This window comes from Cryptotermes secundus, unplaced genomic scaffold (assembly GCF_002891405.2).
Source record: "Cryptotermes secundus unplaced genomic scaffold, Csec_1.0 scaffold70, whole genome shotgun sequence".
NCBI classification, from domain to species: domain Eukaryota; kingdom Metazoa; phylum Arthropoda; class Insecta; order Blattodea; family Kalotermitidae; genus Cryptotermes; species Cryptotermes secundus.
In genome coordinates, this window is record NW_019734964.1 from 155,098 (window position 1) to 170,064 (window position 14,967).

Here is a 14,967-nt window from a genome sequence, read left to right on the forward strand (position 1 = left end):
CTTTTTCAGAAGCCTGTTTACACACGACTTTGTGGGAACTGGCGAGTCAGGATATTTCTGACGAAACCTACGTGCGAATTTTCTGTAAATGTTTTTCCTTGCAATAGTTTCGACAATAAACACACGCTGTTTAATAGTGAACTTCATTTCCACCGTCTGTCGACAGCTGTAAACATTCCACTCCACTTCCACAGCAAGACAAAGACTGACTGTTTAATGCAACCTCGGGTTCCGATTATGCAACCATCGGCGTAGGAGCACTGCAGTCGCGGGGAGGAGTTGCATCCGTTCTGCGGTGGTATGACTCATGGCAAATTGCAGCCGCGGCGCGCACTTGATTGTACGCACTGTATTAAAACCTTAAAACAGTAACAAGGCTGAGGAAGTGTTCCTTCTACAGAAGTACCAATGAAGTAGGGAAATTTCTAAAGTGTCTTTAGACAGTTCTGTGGACCAACAAAGGAAGAAGAGCTGTAATGATTTTAGGACTTTGCTGTTCTTTCAACCCATCCTTTCAAAGTGAGTAAAATAACTACAAATAAATCACAGAGAACCTACCCTCAAGATGCCTGCAAGACATACATGAGCAAAATTCTGTTCCATTAAACAAAATTTTTAATAACAGTGTATAACATGATCAGCATATGGATGTATAAGTAAGTAAAAGTTAATGCATTATTATTATCTTTAACTGGATATATACCAAGAGGCTTCCCCGTCAAAATAAAACATCTACATAATGCAAAACACCCATTTTATTTTAGTGAAAATCTAATGCATCATCTGAATTACAACCAGAATCACTTCTAAGCACATGGTCAAACATGCTGATACAAAGAAGGCCTTTCAAAAGTGCTGAAGAATTGCAAAACATCTTTATAGCAAGTCAGTTTAAAGCAAATATGGTATCATGCCACTAGTCTATAAAGTTCTGAAGTTTGATGTAATGACATCTTATTTTTTTGGCACAAATGGGGTAAATTATTACTTTTCATCATCCCTATCATGGTTGCATAGTGAAGGGGTGATGTGTACAACTGAACAAGATATTATCAAACACGGTGAAAGCATCAGTGCAAGTTTCATGATCACATATAAGCAATTCCAGGAATGAAATGGGTCACTTGACTACTGCCATTTGCTGGATATAATATTAGCACTGATATAACTAGATGAACCAGTTTCTTGAACCGACCAATCTAAATTTGTATTTGTTAAAAATTATGTGCTATTTACAACAAAGTTGTACTGTACAAAGCAGTAAGGGCAATTAAAAAAGCATTCACTTTTACACATATTACTTACATTCACAAACATTACACCACTTCACAGTCAAAACATGCACACCATCATAAAAAAATGTTGTCATCCTTCAGAGTTTCGTGATGGGCATCAGAGGAACATTTTCTTCCCCAAAAGTGTCAAAAATATGTAATCTTTCAACCCCAGAGGAAAAAGTAAAAAGGAGTAAATGCAAAGTAAATATATTACCCAAATAAGCCATATGTATCACAGTTACCACAAACCCTTAACTCACCTCCTGTCATCAAAACTGTCGCGGCTGAAATCCTCATACAGACGGCTAGAAAACAGTAAACATCAATATTACTAAACACTTCTGCGTATCACTCTACTGCTATACAAGCACAGAGTAATACAAAACTCTTCTTTGGAGCATAATAACATGTCAATACTTATTTCTGCATACAAATTACCTGATATTAATCAGTATCTAATCAACATGGTTAATGCAATGATCACCTGAATCTGTTTGGTGGTGTTGCCGAAGCAGATGGTGAGCGGCGACTGAATATACCATAGTCTGAACTGCCACGATCAAATGATGACGAATCTCTCAATGAACTGGATGGGCCACGTAGTCCCAATGGTGGGGGTGGGGGCAGAGGATCACGAGGCCTGGGAGGAAGGGGAGGTGGCGGCAAGAAGTCACGTCCTCGTAGAGATGGTCCAATATCACGGGGAGGAAGGGGTGGGAAGCGACGATCAAAGATTTCCCGGGATTCATCAAAGCGACTGCGTTCATAATAGCCATCATAGAAACCATCCTGCCAATAAAAAACTAGTATTACATGCAACCAACATTCTCTGAAATACACATATACAATAATGGCCACTTATAACAACATACATACGGTATCATATGCTGAAGGTCTACTAAGATAATACAAAACTTTCCTTACAAAATTTTTAAGTTTTAAAATAGACATGGGTCAGATTTAATGGCAAGGCAATCTGATCAGACTCATGGAACAGCCTATTTACTGGATGTAATGCTTCTGAGGGCACAGAAACTTTCATACAGGATTGAATTTTGGAACAGCTCAAGAATATGGAAACTGACCTCAATATGGTCAAAGTGGCACCAAAGGGTTCCAAATGCTTTCAGTGTCTCTATACTGTCTTCAACCCCCTGCAATTTAGTGACATGTTAAATCCTGGTTACTGTGAAACAATAACACATTTATGTATGACAATAAAATACATTTTAGCATATGAATATTTCAAACACGTACTGTTCCCCTAACCCTTAAGTGGAGCCTTTTTACCTGTTTCAACATGCCTTAAACAAAAAAATGCCATATTGCCCACACAAAACCCATTTTTAATGGATACGAATATACTGAACAACAAACATGTTCCATATTCCAGAAACTTACCCTCACAGCAAATCTTCCCATCATGCGGTCACGGAGGAATGGTGGCGGTGGTGGAGGAGGATATGGCTCACGTCCAAACATGCGATCCCTAAACCCATTCCTGTCAGGACCCAACCTAGAAAGATGTGTGTGAAATTGTACACAATTCAAAAATAAAAGTAATTACTAAATACAGCCTGAAAACATTTGTACTCACCCTGTCTTTGGACATTCCTTTGACCAATGTCCACCTCTTCCACACCTATAACAGTAAATTATTGTGTTCATGAAAATGCGCATGCTGCAACATACAAAACCTGAAACATTTCAATTCATGCTCAGATATAGGGGGACGGGATAGCGTAGTTCCTTCAGGCACTATGCTACAAGCCAGAAGGTCATGGGTTTGATTTCCAATGAGATCACTACATTTTCAATTGACCTAATCCTTACAAACACACTGTGGCCATAGGGTCAACTAAGTACCTAACATAAAATCTTCCTTGGGTTAAGGGGGCGGCCAGCATGTAAGGCTGACCTCACCACCATCTCTGAGCTGAGTGTCTAGAAAATGTGGTAGTCTTAACGTCTCACAACCTTATTGCACCCATGGCCTATTAAAGGAATAGCTTTATCTTGCATTCTCAGATATCAGTAAGCGATTCTGGCATTGCAAGAATGTATAACTTGCTACTTCAAAAAAGGAAAGCAGTTTTTAGGAGAGTAATGTATGATATGAACAAAAATGTAATGCTTCTGATAGAACTGGTCACATGGACTGTCAGTGTAGAGAATTTTAAAATATCAACAGTTATAGCAATTTACAACCACGTTAAACACCACAACATTACTACTACTATGATTTTAGATATTATGACCCCACACTAAACAGGAATAAAGGACTTACTTCTTTATTCTCTATAAGAGCACTTGACATTTGAAAAACGTTTTGATCTTCCTTCCCTGCTTATCTGAACAAAATTCAGAAACTTTTTTTAACAGCAGCCAATTTTCACATTTCTGCTGGCTTCTCACATTTTCCAATGCCTAAAGCTGATCTTGAATTATGGAGAAAATGGTTTAGTTTTCTAAGATGGGGACAGGGAAGACATAATATAAATTAAATTCACGCTGTGGGTGAAAATCTCGATACAGAAATTTCATACTTCAGTAAGGATTTTTAACATTACATTCATAAATTTCCATAAACTGTCAAGAGATACGTCTCAGAATTACAGTCTCCTGTACCTGTAGCATTGTTCTGGATCCCCCATCCCAGGTCTCTGACGTACTCTGCTTGTAGAAACCTGAACTTTCATTGGCTGTCCATCAACAACAAAACCATTCAACTCCTTTATTGCATCATTCACTGCATCACTTGACTCAATATGCTGTTGAGAAAAGAAGCTGAACATCAGACACCCAACAGCATAACTGTAAACTGCGCTTTTATAACGAAACCTTACCAGCAAAAATCACTCCACATGAGAAGTTAATGATAATCTGTCAAATGTGGGTCCTGTTTATGATGGCCCGGTGAAAAAGTAGCATATAACTCCAAAATGCTGGCAGTGCAGTGGCCTCTCACACAATAAGGGCTCACATTACCATGTGTCACAACATCTCAAATCATACATACATACATAATCTTTTGCTTTTAAGACTGAGGAGAGGGGCATTTTCTTCATGCCATATATATATATGAAGTTCAGAAATGGCTGTAAATTAAAGCGTAGATTCTGAAGAACCTCACGGTGAAATTTAAATACTGCGTACTCTATAGTAAAAAAGGGAAAATATGTATGAATATGAGAAAAGAATAAATAAATCCCATTTTGTGTGTGATCAGGAGACCCCATGGTGATTGTTGAATATAAAAATTTTGAAATGTACTATATCCAACTTATTCAATTAGCTACAAAACCTGTAGAAACAGAGGACTGAACACAAAATGCATCCACTTTTAACATTTCTGTTCAAAAGGTTTTCACTCCAATGAAATATTTAGCACATTACTCTCAAGACTACGTGCAGGAACATGTGTACATCTTACTGTAAAGTAGCCATTACATTCATCCAACATAAATTAAAAATGAAATGGCTTGACAATTCTCCACAAAATTCTTCAATATCTATTTTCACGACAATTTATCCAGTAGTTTTTGAGTCAGTACATGCATTAAGACGCAATGAGTCAACTTAGAAGGCACTCTGCAGGGCTGTCAACACACCTATATGGGAGAATGGAAATACAACGAACTGGACAATCGAGAGTATACTGTAACTCTGGCACTCGGAATACTCACCACAAAACCATAATTCCTGACTATGTCACATTCCAGAACTGTGCCATATTTGGCAAAGAGCGCACGCACTTGAGGAGCTTTTGTATTATCAGTCAGATTTCCTACAAAAATCTTTGTTGTAGGAGTCTGGGGACCCTTGCGACTTGTAGCAGCCTCAACTTTGATGGCTTGGTTATGGACCAAATAACCATTCAGATTCTGAATGGCATCTCTACCAGCCTCTTCATGTTCCATATGCTGGAAGTTAAAATTTATATAACACCAAATCAAGAAACAAGAATTTTAATAACATAAAAAGTCAATCTATATTCTACAATAATCTTCACGATTTTTCCTACTGGCAAAACAACACTCCCATTACTGCTTGATGCTCCTTGCCAGAAACAAGAAAAAACAATTTCCTCACCATACGCACACTAAAAGAACATAATTGCATCTTTATGTATATATTTTTGGTTTCTGTAATGGATGAATTTAAAATTGATTTTCTCCCTCTACAAGAGGTCATACACATTTCCTGAAATATCTGTATTCTTATTTGCAGCTGGGATGGTGAAGATGACTGGTAATTGCTTTCTTCAGTTTTTGTACTGTGGAGACCACATGTAACCTTCAAACTCAAGCATTCACATTTCGGTCCAAGTTTAATACAGTACAACAGAATATACAGACCTTCACTTGTATTTCTCATTCACGACTGACATGATTTTTGGCATGTGACTAAAAGGTTTAGTGCAAACAGGGTATATCAGCACTTTCAACACAGAAAGAAAACTGGTGGTAAAATTAATTCTGATATAACTGGATTCACTAAAGTATCCAAACTCATCTGCCCTTTTCTGAAGCTTTGTCCTTTAGCAACTTTTTTGCTATATCACATTTAGTAATGGGAATGAAATTACAATTTACAGATACATAAGTGTTAAGCTAAATAAACTCAGCAAGCAGTTTTCTGTGAGATATGAGGTTTACACAATGCTAATATGATACCATTTTCCGGGATGTCACTCCACAAAGTCAGGTACAAGTTTACAATCTTTTCAGATGCAGTACACTCCTCCAAACCACCAGTAAACTTTTACCATACTAAACAGCAATACACCCCATATGATAGCAATCCTCAAAAAGTTTTATGTCACTTAAAAGCAATGGTATCTGTAAATGTTCAAACATTAAGAAAGTAAAGCTATCCCTGTAACAGCCTGTGGAAGCCCACTGGGCTGTGACACATTGAAGTTCCCACATTTTCCAGACCAGTGGTTCTTAACATTTGTGAGAACACAGCACTGTAAATTATTTTTTATAAGATGAGGGCCCGGTATAATTGATGCCAGGGCCTGGTACCGAGCCATGGCACAGTGATTGAGAAACAGTGTTCTAGACAATCGGCTCACAGACGACTGAGTTTTTCAGCCTTACACACCAGCAATTCTTTAACCCCAGGAAGATTCCTGGTACTTATTTCTGTTAGAGACTGAGTCGACCCCAGGGCCATAGTGCGGCTGGAAGGATTAGGTCAATTGAAAAATCCAATGACCTCAATGGGAATTGAACCCATGACCTTCCAGCTTGTAGCATGGTACCTCAAGCAACTGCACTACTATGTATCCCTTCAAACATAAAAATACTTTACAAAAATGAGGTTCAAATATTTGACATGAACAAGCTGCTGAAGTTGACAGGAAACAAACAGGTCACAGCATACTGCTGATTAAAAAACAGGTTATTAGGAATACGTAAAAGAGTAACAACACTTGATTGTCATGAAGTATTAAAAACTTGTTTTAGTTCAGCTTCTAGTCATATCAGAGACGGCCACAATTACACGGCATTTTATGCCTGTTGTAAGTAAAACTAAAGTAAAGCTATCCCTGTACCAGGCCATGAAGGCCCATAGGGTTGTGACACGTTGAGGGTACCACACTATCTAGACAATCGGCTCAAATATGGCGGTAAGGTTGTCAGCCTTACAGGCCGGCCACGCTTTACTCCCCAGGAAAATGTAATTAATTCCTGGTACTCATTTCTGTCAGAGGCTGAGTAAAACCCAGGTACTAGTGCAGTTGGAAGGATTAGGTCAACTGAAAAAATCCAATGACCTCATCGGGACTTGAGCCCGCGACGTTCCGGCTTGTAGCATAGCCCCTCAACCAACTTCGCTACCGCGTGCCCACTTTATGCCTCTCATAAGGATATTAAATATATTTCTCAACTATGTCTTACATATTCTGCTTTCATAAAGCTATTAGCAATCGAAGATTAAGGCCACATGCTCTGGAACACATCTATGGTCCAGAGGTTGCTGCACTCTGCTTCATTTAGTAGCAACTGGGTCTTAAAAAAAATGGAAAACTTAACAGTCTTAAATCATTCATTCGCCTTTTGCTTGGTGAATATTTCAGTGCCTACAGTAACATGGAATTCACATACATTTAATTAACACTGTATTGCTTCAAATATATAGAGATGCACAATTTACACATTTTTTCCTACTGAAAAACTGAGATCTTGAATTCGAGGAATGTGTACCTTTGTAATTTTCTTCCTAAAGCCCACATTCAAAAACTGGATGCATCTTAAATTTGAGGGCATCTTATATCTGAAGTAATACAATATTTAAAGAGCTGGGAGCAAGTTCTTACACTATCTTACAAATTATTTGGAAAATATATTTTTTTTAAATCAGTGCAGAACACTCTGTACCAAACCTCACATCATTTGGAAACATCCCCAGATTCTGCAAAAATTCAATTAACTGCTTTCATGAAAAATCATTAACAGTATACACATAGAGTATAAACTATAAAATCACAGATTATACAGATGAACTACTTACAACAAACCCGTAATTTTTAACAACATCACATTCCACAACCTTTCCATATTTTTCAAACAATGGTTTAATGTCAGCAGTTGTTGTCTTGTCAGCCAAATTGCCAATGAAGATCTTGAATGTGCCTACACTGCTAAAGCCAGGCATGATGCAAAATATAAACGAACCGATTTACAATTCAAAATCCTGAAAGAAAAAAAATTACAAGTTATTTTCTGTTGACTGTTTTCACCATATGGAGAAGCTGACTCTTAAATGCATTTACCAATAATGTAACACCTGATTCTAGATCCCTTCATTTTTCATTGCTATTCTTGCCAGACTTTTCCTCTACAATGCAACATTCATAGTACACTTTATTTCTCCAGCTGCTATTTTACAACCTGGCAACTGTCAACACCTTCTCACCAAAGAAACATTTTCATCCTTATTATTTTACTCTGTAACATAACCATTCAGACTAAATAAACTAAACTAAACTCCATGGCTTGAGTCCGCAAGCGAACTATACCGACCAAGCGACCTCTGCTTGTTGGCGAGTTAGTGCCAACTTTTGCACACAGAGGATCTCACGTGGTCAGGGCAACGGATCCCCATGGTCGTTAATTTCTGTTTTCCAGACCGGAGCCGCTATTTCCTTGAAGATACTCAATTATCCTCACGAGGCTGAGTGGACCCTGTTCCAGACCCATTACTTCTCAGAAAATCTGGCAGAGCTGGGAATCGAACCCTGGACCTTTGGATCTGTGACCAAGAACTCTGACCACCAGACCACACAGGTGGTAACCATTCAGACTACCCAACCTAAGACTGCAAGTCCTTATTACAACCCTCAGGGACTTAATAACGATACTTCCTTGAATGCTCTTATCTAGACATCTATACAAACTAGCTCAGTAAATGATGAGATCAATATAGAAGAAGTTGGTACAAAATCAATTCTGATGAATTAAAGAAAGTGACTGGCAAACTAAATTTATACAACATAAAATCTTTCATCTATGGCTTTATCATTTCTCTATAACAAGATAACTCCACAAGTCATCCTTCACTTAGAAATGATTACGATATACTTTCACACAAACTTTATTCCACAAGACACAGGCAGTTCCACTATGTTACTGACCATCACCAGGATAAAATTAAAGGACAGTCTGTGTAAGAGTATACTGTAATATCTGTAAGCTTCACAAACAGGGCACAAAATTATAAGATCAGTTTTTCCTTGTTTTAAGAACATCCCCGAATTTTTAATGGAGACTTATATGTCAACTTCTCCACTTCCATTGACACCACCTCCAATGGCTGTATGTGGCCCTTTGGGTGGTAATACACATGACAACTAAATGAAGGGCATTTATAAAACTTGGTTTCCTCTCCCTAAGGAAAGAACAGTCACAGTGTCTGGAGAACAGGATTAAAAAATTCTGGGACCTTGGAGAGAGAAATATCTATAAACTACAGAAAACCCAACTGAAGAGTATCAGAATTTGTAGTCACAAATTATTGTTAGGGTAATGAAATGCAGACTTGGATTGGGGAGTTCGGGATGGTTTGGTGGTGGGCTCCTGAACATGATAATGAATCTTGGGGAATTTCTGGAGTAGCCGAGTGACTTTAAGCTTCTCACAAATGACTGTGCTCCATGGAGTTAATTATTCATAATCAAATGTGAAAGGCTCCAACAGCCAGAAGATGAACATTTATTTATATGACAGTTTCTAACACTCCATCTAATGAGGTTAAAAATACATGGGGCTTTACTTCCACACATCTTATAAATCATCATTGCATGGGAACGTTAGCTTTACATTTATTAAAACCACATGTAGGTTGTAATCAAACAAATCTTTAGATATCACACACTTTGTTGTTCAAACACAGTACAACACTATGCAACAGAAAAAGAAAACCTTTACACCAATCTCCAAACTTCTAATTCCAACAAACATATAATCCTAACGAAGACTGCAGATTGAAAACACACACTTCTGATCAGACACCCCATTAGGGAAGTAAACATCCCTGTGCATAAAATCCCTAAAGATGAAAGGACAAACCCAGCATTTGGCATGTTTTGAACTTAAAATTCACACAGTGCATCCCCATCCTTTGCATGGTCACTGCCTCATTTTCTCTCTCTCTCTCCCCTCCAAATGTAACAACAATTTCCATGACCATCAGTTGAGCTGAAAAGATGGCTGAAGGGGTAACAACCATTTCTAGCATGAAATTGAGATTTCAGGACTGAAGTGATCTAAAAGACTGAAGATTAATATCAGGTAACTTCAGAATCACGCACTTCTGTGAAAACCTTTCTGCATAAAAAAAACATATTGTGTAGGATTTCAGGTTCTCACAGCAGTGGTTACAAAAAGTTCTATCTTCTGAGATATGACATTTTTCAGTCGACTGAAATTCAATGCCTAACTTCACTGCATTATATCACAGAAGACAGAACTCTTCAGGACAAGATATTGGTTTACATTCTGATTTTATCAGCATGCTTCATTATATGTGACATTCAAATAGTTACATCATCTGCTGTTATTACAGTTTATCTAAAACTACATAACTGAAGTCTGAGCCCATAGGTAATGGATGAGTGGACTGCTGAGGTTAGCTACATAAGAGGCCCATGTGATGGAAAAAGGGGACAGAGAGGGAAGTCACCACAGTTCCCCAGTTTCTGACTTCCGGCCACCAGTTCCTTCCTACTCATAATTTGACAATATTATCCCAAAATCTTAACTCATGGATAACACACCCTCCAATGTGTTTCACACTTTCAAAAATACATTGTATACAAAAAATAATGATACGATTTCAGGTGTTGTATCCAAACACACAAAACTATCACACTTCTCAAGAGATACTACAGAAGTTCTCAGTGCACAATTTTAAGGAAGACAGATTGATAAGGGCAGCCCAATTGTGTGGCCAACTAAGAGCCTTGATTTTCTTTTGGGGCTACATAAAAAACTTAATTTATATGGCCAAAATTCATGACACGGATCATTTGATATCAATAAGTGATACTGCTGAGCAGGTAACAAGAGATATGCTACATAGCATGCATGGCAAGAAGTAGAGTTATCAGCTGGGCATACGGAGTGTCATGAACATGCACATGTGGAAAGTAATTATGCTTGAAAACCATCTGGGGTACATTTTAAAATTAAATATTGACACCTGAAAATGTTCCTCATTTTTCTAAACACTGGTTCTCAAACCACCACCAGCATTCTTTCAACACTCTCTGCAGCTTTAAAGGCTGGCATTTATTTTTTTTCCTGTCGGCACCAACCAAAATACGCAAGTTTCATCATATACCATCATCACATTTTGCAATCAATGCTAACCACCTCTAACCATAAACACAACTACTTCATCCCACCACTGGTCAGGGGATGGGGAACTCTTTTGCGGTAAGGCGCTGATCCTACAAGGGCTGTCTAAACTAGATTCAACCAAGACTTCATCATCTTAGCTAACAAGTTTTATCAACTTCGAATTGTACACACAATGTACCACCTGCCCTCGACTGGGCCTACTGCTGTATTCACTGTACACCGAGGAGGAAAATACATTCAAAACAGCACTTTTCTGCAAAAAAAAAATCGCAAATAATACAAAGTCGACTCCTTCCTTCATCTAAATCCAAACACACCACTTTACTTCTTCAAACACCTTATTCAACTCATCATATACCAAACATACGAGACGCCTCGCAAAAAGATCAAAGGAAACAAGGTCCAACTTCAAGGTTCACAGATTTCCCACGCACCAGTGCAATAAACCTACTTATATAGCTTTTATTTTGATCACTCAGACATCATATATTCCATATTTAAAAATTTAACGCACACTCATCAGTTCACTTTTTACTCAGGAAATAAAGGTTTTACTATTCTTATGCGCGGATATCGTATTGCAATGATCGAAGAACCATGGAATGGCGTTTTCCGCCATAACGTAGTAGACCTAGAAATCTTTACCTAGGTCTCCTGTAAGTTTGGTTATCCCATTAAATATTTAATTACTTATGGAATAGCGCGTAATATATGTTTAATAAACGCCACGGCACAAATAGCACTCTAGATATCTCAACGACGACTCCAATCAACATTCTTGACTGGATCGATCAAACGTACACCAGACCAAATTACTTATAAGTATAATGAAAGTATAATGCTATATACCTAGTAAATTATACAGCTTTCATAAATTGTGTTCAAATGAGAGTTTAAAGCACTTACCTCTTCAAAATGATGTGAAATTAAGCCAAAACACCTAGTCCTTAACACCACGCGAAACCACCGACAACCCACAAATTCCCGGTGCGTCACACAAGGGCGGATTAACACATAGTAGCAAACACTGTGATAATGCAAACCATGCTTTCCTCGGCAGTGTACACATCGCATTATTTGCATCGTTTCACACTAAACTTCAGGGTTACTGTCACTTGCCATTCAATGAAATTAAGTTTATGCCAATCCATTATTCAATTTGTAATTAAGTTTGGAACTACTTTACTCCTGAGGAAGACAACGAGCTATTGAAGATACACAACGTATCGCTGCGACACAGAACCATAGAAATGAACACATGGATTGCATTCCTAAGAACGATGAGCCCTGTCTTTTTTTGCAGATTGTGGTCAATGCACTGAAGTAGTTTATCTCTTTGACCATCCACTGTAGATATAACAGGATGCATTTCCTATAGCCTCATCACTCCAAGTTCTAATAAATTCGAATCTTGTTTAATGCCACTACGTGCTTTATGAAGTAACAAATCAAAACTGCAATCACAAGTTATATAAGCCAAGTTGTCCCTTCGGGATTACATGGAGGTGCCTCGCCATTTTCATGCCCGGGTACCCATTGCATGTGAGGCTGGATGGGCTGCAAAACAAACTTGGACGCTATGGAGATGATTCTTTTCCTCCTGCTGGAAATCTGTCTCCTTGGTTGTCTGGCCTGTAACCCGTTGCTAAACTAACTGCACCATCCCAGACCTTTATTTAATTAAGGGCAAATACAAGTCTAGAAATGCCTACCACTGCTCAGTTCAGTATCTTTTGTGTCTGTGTAAAACATGGATTTAAATGTAAGGAATTTTCCCCACTGTTCTGTATGCTAGAAAAACATACCCATGGTTTACATGTTTCAAAACAGACTACTTTAGGCTGGACCTAGGAGTTACTAATATATGGCTGAAGAAAGCTGGATAATTAGGAGCTTTAAATTTTGTTCTTGTCACTAGGATTATTAAATCATGGATAAGATGGACAAGGCATAAGATAAGAGTTAAAGAAATTAGTCAGAAAATGTTAGTGGAAGAGACCACTTGGAAGATCTACACACAGATGGGAATATACTAACATAGATCTTTTAAGAAACAGCATAAGAGCATGTGGTCTGGATTAATTTGCCTTGGGAATGAAACTGGTGGCAGGCTCTAGTGAATATTGTAATGCACTCTGTTCCACAAACAGCAGGAATTTCTTGGCTAGCTGAACAACTATCAGCTTCTGAAGGATTCTGCTCCATGCAGTTAGTTATATTAAATATACGAAATATGTAAGTTCTCACATGCAATTAATTATTAAATATATCCCATCAAATTAACAAGAGGAGAATTATAAAAAAAATTGCTAAGTTATATAAAATAATTAATTTTGAATATAATACAATTGCATTGATTAATAAGTGAAGGGTGCACTGAGACAACAGGTGCAACATATTTCATTTATATTATTTAGTGTACTATTTCCACATAATTTTTACATTCTCTTCAATTTCAGTAAAATAAAGCAAAGAAAAAAATTACACCTGCACAAAACACTCATGAAAATGTAATGGCAATAAAACTTAATTACTTTCTTAGTTCTTGGAAATATAGTCAGAAACCTGCTTTTCACTGTGACTCCTATGGTAGGGTCGACAAGAGAATCAATATGGGTAATGGAGGCAAAATTGACTACCTTACCCTCCACCCTACCTACAATGCATGATCTGTAGATTGTGGTGCTTGTAACTGCTGGACAGATGCATGGGTGGGGATCTGTGTTGACTCCACTTTATGGAAATTGACCACCACGTACATTAGTGGTGCTTAACATGGGTCACATATGCCACACATGGTACACCATGCCCTTAAAAATAACACAAGAATACTCTTCAAGATGAAACAAAATCTATTGTTTCTTTTTATTTACATATTTTGTGAATATTTTTTATTCATATAATATTTATAGTTTTGCCAAAGTCAACACTTTATTGTAATCTGATTTTAAAAATTAATGCTTCCAAGATTTCAAATTTTAATTTTTTTGCCACCCTATGCATTATGGTGCATGTCCATCATGACCTCCAATCAGCTCACAGAAGACAGGATCTGACGGCCTCTTCAGAACTCTTGTACACTTGACTGTGTGACACATATTTTTGGTCTCGAGACTGTAGCACATGGTGAAGATGTGTTTAGGGCCATCATATATTGAGTAACATTGTGGGAGGGCACAGTCTAGATGTGGCATTGAAGGGAAAAGTTTCAGTGCCTGTCAGGATCTGAATCCATGCTACCTCCAACAGCCAGTATCCTACACCTACCACAGCAATAATTCAACTGTAGCTTGTTTGAATACTCATCACTCAAAATAATTAGTGCAGTTGGTATAGTGACTGGTTATGGGCTGGACCATCCAGGGGTTGGAGTTCAAGGTATAGTAAGGTCAAGAATTTTCTCTTCTCCACATTGTCCAGACTGGCTCTGCAGCCCACCCAGACTCCTATTCAATATGTGCCAAGGGTTCTTTCCCAGGGGTAAAGCAGCCTGGGCATGAAGGTACCGAGGTAAAAAAATGGATCCACACATCCACTCCCCCAAATGTCTTCATGACATAGTGCTTAATTAGTTACCTCATAAACAGCGAGTTCCTCAATATGATGAAGTTTGGGATACCAGACTTATCAGCTGATGACTGAGTCTTGGTGTACCTGACATACTGACATCGACATTTTTAAGGTATATTTTAGAATAATGTGTGTTACTGCTTGTGTATCTAACAGCCGTTTATGCACATAACACTGCTATGTATTTACAGCATATTTCTAATTCGCTTAGTGGGGGGGGGGTGTCCAANAAACTGGCTCCACTCGGC

At 38.0% G+C, this 14,967-nt stretch overlaps 1 protein-coding gene across 3 annotated transcripts in view; it reads right to left on the reverse strand.

Annotated features, from left to right (window-relative positions):
* Positions 1-12,162, reverse strand: part of LOC111868993 (RNA-binding protein lark) — a 17,537-nt gene extending 5,375 nt beyond the window's left edge. For 2 of the 3 annotated variants that reach the window (XM_023860147.1, XM_023860149.1), the window contains exons 1-8: positions 12,056-12,162; positions 7,800-7,982; positions 4,964-5,200; positions 3,906-4,048; positions 2,875-2,919; positions 2,679-2,793; positions 1,762-2,066; positions 1,538-1,582 (exon numbers count right to left, since the gene is read on the reverse strand). In XM_023860147.1, the coding sequence (XP_023715915.1) occupies positions 1,538-1,582; positions 1,762-2,066; positions 2,679-2,793; positions 2,875-2,919; positions 3,906-4,048; positions 4,964-5,200; positions 7,800-7,943 (1,034 nt within the window). In that variant the 5' untranslated portion in view covers positions 7,944-7,982; positions 12,056-12,162. The remainder of the gene's footprint in view (positions 1-1,537; positions 1,583-1,761; positions 2,067-2,678; positions 2,794-2,874; positions 2,920-3,905; positions 4,049-4,963; positions 5,201-7,799; positions 7,983-12,055) is intronic. The other variant, XM_023860148.1, reaches the window with a different exon arrangement.
* Positions 12,163-14,967: the final 2,805 nt, after the last annotated feature.